The sequence below is a fragment of the Calidris pugnax genome, unplaced genomic scaffold (assembly GCF_001431845.1).
Source record: "Calidris pugnax isolate Ruff unplaced genomic scaffold, ASM143184v1 scaffold27, whole genome shotgun sequence".
Classification (NCBI taxonomy): domain Eukaryota; kingdom Metazoa; phylum Chordata; class Aves; order Charadriiformes; family Scolopacidae; genus Calidris; species Calidris pugnax.
In genome coordinates, this window is record NW_015090893.1 from 8,512,412 (window position 1) to 8,519,695 (window position 7,284).

Below are 7,284 nucleotides of genomic sequence, written 5' to 3' on the forward strand. Positions count from 1 at the left end.
GGAGTGGAATGTGCTCGCTGCCCACCCCACTCACATCCCGCGCCCCCGGGTGAGAAAGTGCCGGGAAGGAGCTGGACGGGGCTGGGTGTAAAAGCACGTTCGAGCTGAGGATTTTAGCTTTTTTTTTTCCAGATTCCTGCGGGGAACCCCGTGGGTTTGGCAGCAGCCGGCTGTGAGCTCACACCCAGCAGGGCTGGCCAAGGACGGCAGGAGCGACACGCGAGGGCTCCGGAGGCAGCATCACGCGTGGGGGAGCGCGGCTGAGCTGAGCCTGAGCTGAGCTAAACCCCAAAGAGCCCCCAAAGAGTTTAACCGGACTGCTGCACGGATCAGTCCCCCCGCCTCCATTCTACCAAGTGAAAAAAAAAAAAAAAAAACCCTTAACTCCATAAACCTCATTTGAATATTTTTTTTTCCTGGGGGGGGAAATGCAACTGTGAAAATTTAAATTTTCTTTGAAGAAGTGGTGTTTAAGAAGTAAAGAAATCAACTAGATGATCTCACAGAGCCGGGCACTCTCACAATCAATTTGTACCAAATCTAAGTCTATAACTCAAAAGTGGATTATTGATTGGCTTATTGTATCAGCCTGGCTAATCAAAAAGAGATGGGCGGCGACGGGAGGCAAACGGCACGATCGCCAGGCTGCCAGCATTCAGGGGGCTCGGGATAATAAAGACGGGAAGCTAAATGGGGAAAAAATAACTGACAGCAGATAATTGTAATTCGAGAATTGCATCAAGCGTGAGATACATCTCCATACCGCGGATATATTGTATAAATAATAGGATTTTTATAGGAACTCCGTTTGAGCACAGGGTAATTCGGTGTATTTCCTATCTCCCATCCCCTCTCCTTGGTTGGTGGAGGGAAACAGGCAGGGCATCGAAAACGAATGTATCTGAAAACTGACAAATAAAAGTAAAATGTGGATATAAAAATAAACTCAGCTACTTGTTTATTTGGGGAGATGGGTGTGCATAGGCAGTCTCTGGGAATAATCGGGGGCTTGAATCTAAGTCAGTGCAGGAGCTTTTGGTTTGTAACTCTCCAGATGTTATTTTCCGCGCTGGGGGGGAATCATTTTGATGTGTTCATAACCCAGACAAGCAGGAAGGTGCGTGGGATAATTAAAATTCACTTCAGCGAGTTCGATGGAAACCTCTTGCAAACGGAAAGATAAGAGGGATGAGGGATAGGGCGAGGAAAAAAAAAAAAGTTTTGAGGTCGTAGATCGTCATTTCCCCCCCCGTTTATCTACCTATTAAAAAAAAAATAGAATAAAATAAAAGGAGGAAAAGAGATTTGCGAAGTCTCGGGGGTTTGTGCCGTCTGCCCTCGGGGTAGGGGCCGCAGCCCCCGACGAGGCGCCCGTCCCTGCTCTCGGCTGGGGCCAAACCCAGAAGTATTTTGCCCAGGTTATTTTTCCGGGGGTGGATTTGGGGTGTCCCCTGAGGGCTCGGACGGTCCCGGCTCGGAGCGGCACGGCGCCAGCAGGTGCCCGGGGTTTCTCTCCTCGGGGCCCAATCCTGCGCTCCCGGGAGGCAGCTCCGGCTGCGACAGCTTGGAGGGGAGCAGGACCCGGCCCTGGTCTCCAGGACAGAGGGGGACCCTCTGGGGGCCGGGGTCGCTGGAGAGACTCCCGACACCCACCCACGGGAAGCGACACCCCCAGAGTCCCGCCGGTCTTTGCAGCGAGGGGCCGTGCGTCGCCTCCGAAAAGCAAGTCTCTATCTGATCCTCTCGATCGCCAGTTTTCTGCATGTAAATGTAACCTTCCTAACAGCACTTTCCTCCCCCGAAGCTTTCCCATGTGTTTATTTAAAAAAGTTATTACCTCGGAAAAAAGAAATCGTTTTCAGTCCTTAAGGGCAAAACTGTTAACTGCTTGGAGCAGGAAGACATCTGATCTCTCACAACTATCCCCTGCCTCTTGCCAAACAGAGTAAATATCTGATCGTAAATGAAATACCTGCGCGGAGACAGAGAGGGAGAGAACAACCCTCGGCGGGTGGGAAAGGAGACGCTGGTATTATGCAATAATCACGGTTCATTGTACACTTACTGTCTTAACGAGCGGATGACACCGGTGCGATAAATAGGAACCATTGTCGGGTGACACAGAGGACAATTATAACGCGTGATTGCACTTACTGCCCATTTCCCGCACCGAATATAGCGCAACTTTGCTTCATGGCATCCACCTTCCCGGCGCACCGGGAACCGGGCGCTCCGCAGGGCTGCGCCTCCCGCCGCGCTGGGCGGGCAGAGCCCCCCCGGACCCCCCCGGGCACCCCGGGACACGGGGACACGACACGGTAGATGCTCCGGGGAAGGGGTCCCTCCTCAGCCCGGGAGCTGGTTCCGCAGCAAAGAGCCGGCAGCCAAAACGGCTTCAGAAACGGAGCCCAAAAGACTCTGATGGAAGCGGCGGGAACCAGACCTGATCCCTCGGGAGCTCTGATGTTCGGCTCGTTTTAATTCCTTTCTAGCGTCTGGAGACACAAATGCGTAATATCTAGTATTATACAATGCCTTTCTCTTGGCTCCGGGTCTCATCCGGAGCAAGGCGATGAGACAAAAATCTCCCAACATCTGACACAGCAAATATTACCCCGGCGTGCACCCCTTTTCGGAGTAAAACTTAAGACTTGATGCACGCTCTGAATCCATTTTCCTGCCTTTCTTTCCAGTCAAATCGGGACCCTTATCTCCCTTTCTTCCACACGCCAGCCTCACGGTGGCTCGTTAAAAAAATCTCTCTTTAGAAAAAGGCTTATTAACCAAATCGGTCATAAAAGGGGGGTGAAATGCTTGTGGGGTTGTCCCTCACGGAGAATAAACGCGCTCCCCAATGCCCGCGGGCGTTTTGCCCCTGCGAGTTGGGACAAAAGTCAGGGGCTGGTGTTTTGCGTGGTGTGGGGATAGAGGACATGATTCGTGTGATGATCTGAATGGGCTCCCCCCTGATTTACACCGACAAAGGATTAGGGGTGGGGGCGTTGGAGAAATCCCCCCCTCACCGGCAGCACCAGGTACCACACACTAATTTCGCTGTGGCGTTTCGTGGCGGGGATGCTGCCGGCGGCCCCGGGGGTACAGGAGCGGGGATGCTGCGGCAGTGCCTGCCCGTCGCCTCCCTCCGCCCCCCAGGCTGGGACAGACGAAGCGGAGGTGGCCGGGGGGCAGCCCGGAGCCTGGGGAGAGGGGGGAGAAGGGGAGGCGGGAGGCGGAGCTGGCCAGGACGGGCCGTCGCTGCTGCTGCTGCTGCTGCTGGAGCCGGTCAAACTGCACAGCCACTTCCCCCAGGAGCTTCCCTTTCATCTCCCCGCTCCTGGCGCCTGCAAAACAGCCTCAGTTTGTCTGCGACGTCTCTCCTCCCCCTGCGCTCCCCTCCCTCCCCGCCCCGCTCCAGCTGAGAGCCCCAGGACCGGGGCGCCCGGAGCCCGCCCCGGCTCACGGGGGCTGATACTGCCGGAGGCGGGAGGTGGGGCTGGGGGGCTACTGGGGGGTTAAGGGCTTTCTGAGCATCCTCGGGATGCGGCCGTGCTCCGTGAGGCGGCTCCCGACGGCGGGACGGAGTTGGGGGACACACGGGCGTGGGGCTGGGAAACCGAGAGCCGGGCGGCTCCCGCCGAGCCCCGACGGCCGAGCTCCTGGGACCAGGAGCGGGGTATCACCGGGGACACGAGGGGGGAGCCCGACGCAGGGGAAAACCCCTGGACTCACGTCGGTTCCCCCAGCCGGGAGAATTCCCTGCTGGTCTGAGGCTGGGCAGCCACTCTGTGATCCTATGTAGGGAGGAAAGACTTAATTCCTAGAAATTTCGCCAAACCCCGTTTCGGCGAGGTTTCCGTCCCGGCATTCAGTGCCGTGTGGGGCTTCGTTCTCCTGTGTGTAACTGATAGGAGAAGGATGAAGGAGGGGAGAGGTGAGGGAGGAAAGAAACCTCCAAGTTCAGACTTAAATTAGAAAACGCTCCAACCTCGCCATGGGCTAACACTGAAGAGGGCAAACGCCATGAGCAAACCCTGCCCTGCTTTGCTATCCCAGGTGCCTTTGTGGCACCCAAAAGACACCCAAACTATGCTGGATGAGCCAACTTCTGCTCCGTGCTTCACAATGCTGAGACAAGCTTGTCCCTTGGTCCCTCTCCTTCCTCCAGCCTCCCAAATAGCAGCACAGGAAAGCCTCCCTAAGCCCACGGAGATGCGAGCTTGCCACCCAGGCCACAGCCAGGCAGCCGGGGAGAGAAGCTGCACCCAAGGGACGTGATCGGTGTCACTGTGACCTGCCCTCCTGCGAGCTCTCCTTCCCCAGGCGCCCTTCCAGCGGGCATTGACTTTGGGAGCGCGGTATAATTATCTGTAGCATTTTCAGCAGCCCCACAATGGCTTTCCACGGGCGGTGCATTGTTCTTGACACACATGCATTGTTCCTGCGTGTCCATCAATTCTCATTTACTTGTCACGGTGCAGGAAGCATGGAGAAGGGAGAGGAAGGGGAGGGGGGGAGAAGAGGGACAAACTCAACCCCACTGCAGCAGCAAAGCTTGCGAGGCCAGGGCTGGCTGACTGCAGTCCTGCATCTTCTCTGCGAGTATCTCCCAGCAAAGAGATGAGGTCTGTGAGGAAGGAAAAGTGACAAACTGGGGCTGGCAAGAGCAGCTGGAAAGGCATCACTTTGTGGGATCAACTATTATTTTCACCCTGGGAGAGAAGCCCGAATCGGGGCTTTCTGGCCTGAAATGTCACAGGCTTCCTCAGCCAGGTTGGGCTGAGGTAGTGAAAGGCATCACTTCTCTTTGCAGATCTGGCCTGGTTTTAATCTTTAACCGGCCGAGGTCTCCAGTAAGACTGCTAGCAATAAGTAATGGATGTACAAACCCTACTATTAGCCCCACTGATGAGTGGGGTTTTGTAACATGGCTTCTCATATAAGTCCTCCTACACTCCTTCCCACACCACAATCGTATGCCTAGGTCCCAATTTGCCATCCGTGGCACCAGAGGAGATGGTATCAGGGCGAGGATGGCTCAGATAACGAGCCTGTAAGAGGTCGGGGGGGGGGAACCTCCTGGGCCCAGCACAGCACATTCAATAAGGCCCCTTCCTCGAGATGCTCTCCGTCCTGGCCTGGGTGGAAGAGCACACCCCACATCCACACACCAGATCAATTCCTCTACCAAAACGAGCTCCTGAATAGGGAAAAATCAGCTTTCCCACTAGGAAAACGTATAATCGTCACCCACATTGCAGGGAGGGTGGGAAGTTGTGATTTGTGTTCGCAGGACTGGGGATTTCCAAGACTTCTGCACGGGCTGGCAGGAAGGTCAGGAGTCCAAATCGAGCACAAGAAGGGCTACTGAAATCCTGTGTGTTTTGCGGAAGGAATATAACCAAAAGCGTCAGGGAGCAGAGTCTTGCAGCCACCCAGGACCGAGCTCCGTCCAAGCTCCCCTGAAGTCAGGGCACGGGGCAAGGAGCTGTGCCACACAATTCCAGACCTGGGCAGAGGCACTGCCGCCTTCCCACAGTATTTTGGTTTTTTGAGCCTTGGTTATAATTAACAGCGAAACGGCTCCCAGATTCTGAGCTTCCTGGACGTTAAAAAAAAAAACAAAACCAAAAAGGTGAAAAAAAAACCCCAACAAAAACCCAGAGAAAGTTGCGGGCACAGCATGAAATAATGCCCGGGTGAGATTAAAATAATTATGAAAAGAACAATATGTATTTGCTTTTATCCGCACAGTAATTAGGAACGCTTTTTAAAGGATACTCTTTATTCATACCACTGGTAGGAAGTCAAAAAGTGAGAGAATCGCTTTCATAGTACTGGTTTGATATGACTCTTAATTAAGGGCTGCGTGCCCCTAATTTATTAAAGCTCATCTATTCATGACGTGTGTAATTGACGCTGGAAAAAAATAATAATTACACATGCAACCTCTGCAGAGTGGTTTTGCCCGACTTGGGTCCTGCTGCCGCGGAAACGCAAACAAAAAAAAAAAAGATCCCTTTTCGGATGGAGAATGAGCGGCGCAAAACAGGCGCCCGCGTTTCTCCGAGGGGACGTTTGGCTGAGCGAGGGTCCAGAATCCCACCTCCCCACACACACACACCCCAGCCCTGTGGAAAAGCACCCCGTTTGGCGGAGAACCGGCGGGGGGTCGGGCAGACCCCGCTCCGGGAGGGTCGGCGGGGCCGGGGCGCGGCGGTACCCGACGGGGCGGCCGGAGGATGGGGAGGATAGAAGGGGGGCGGCCGGGAGGAGCCGGGCCGGCGGCGAGAGGAGGCAGAGCCGCGATCTTCTAAAGTTTCCTCTTCGCCTAATCATCAGCCTTAATTACCCCGGCGGCTTTTTTTTTTTTTTTTTTTTTCTCTCCAACTCCCCCTCCCCCCTTTCTTGCTTTGGTATGATTATAGCTCTGGACGGCTCCTTAATAGCACAGCTCCGCTGCCTGCCCGTGTCATTAACTCCTAATTCATTTCGGAGGGGACGGGGAGGGGGGGGAGGGGGAACACCCCAAACAAAATAAGTCCCGAAAAAAAAAAAAAAAAAAAAAAAAAAAAAAAAAAAAAATGTTTCTCCCCTCCCTCCCGCTCCCGAGCCAATGGCATGAGTCACCCCCCGACGTCAGGCCCCAGCGCGGGCTCTGATTGGTCCGCGGGGCGCTTACTCCACTTCCCAAAGGAGGAAAGAGCCGGGAGCCCCCGGAGGGGGGAAAAGAGGGGGGCGGCAGCGCAGCGCCTCACTCGCGCAGTCCCCGCGCAGGGCCGGGCAGAGGCGCAGCGCAGCTCCCCGGGCGGCCCCTCTCCAGCCTCCCTCCGCACCCGCGATGGCTTCTCCTTCCAAGGCGAAGGAGGTTTTCTCCTCCGACGAGGAGGGCCCGGCGGCCGGCGCCGAGGAGCACCACAAAGTCAAGGTGTCCAGTTTGCCGTTCAGCGTGGAAGCCCTCATGTCCGACAAGAAACCCCCCAAAGAGCTGCCGCTGGCCGCGGCGGGGGGCAGCGCCGACGGGGCGGCCGTGGGCACCTCCAGGAACCTGCTGCTGCCGGGTCACGGCTCCCGGGACGCGCACAGCCCCCCCGGGGCGCTTACAAAAACCTTCGACACCGCTTCGGTCAAATCGGAGAACTCGGAGGACGGCACGTCCTGGATCCAAGAGGCCGGGAGATATTCCCCTCCGCCAAGTGAGTGGCTGGGGAAGGGGCCGCGGAGGGCTGCGCGGGGCTACGCGGGGCTGCGCGGTGCCGCCGGCGGACGGGGGGGGGGGGGGGGGGC

The 7,284-nt window shown here is 56.1% G+C and overlaps 1 protein-coding gene across 1 annotated transcript in view; it reads left to right on the top strand.

The window, feature by feature from the left end:
- The first annotated feature begins 6,738 nt into the window (after window positions 1-6,738).
- MSX2 (msh homeobox 2) overlaps window positions 6,739-7,284 on the top strand; it is a 6,270-nt gene continuing 5,724 nt past the window's right edge. Inside the window, exon 1 of the mRNA XM_014947718.1 lies at window positions 6,739-7,193. Coding sequence (XP_014803204.1) covers window positions 6,839-7,193 — 355 coding nt within the window. The 5' untranslated portion in view covers window positions 6,739-6,838. The remainder of the gene's footprint in view (window positions 7,194-7,284) is intronic.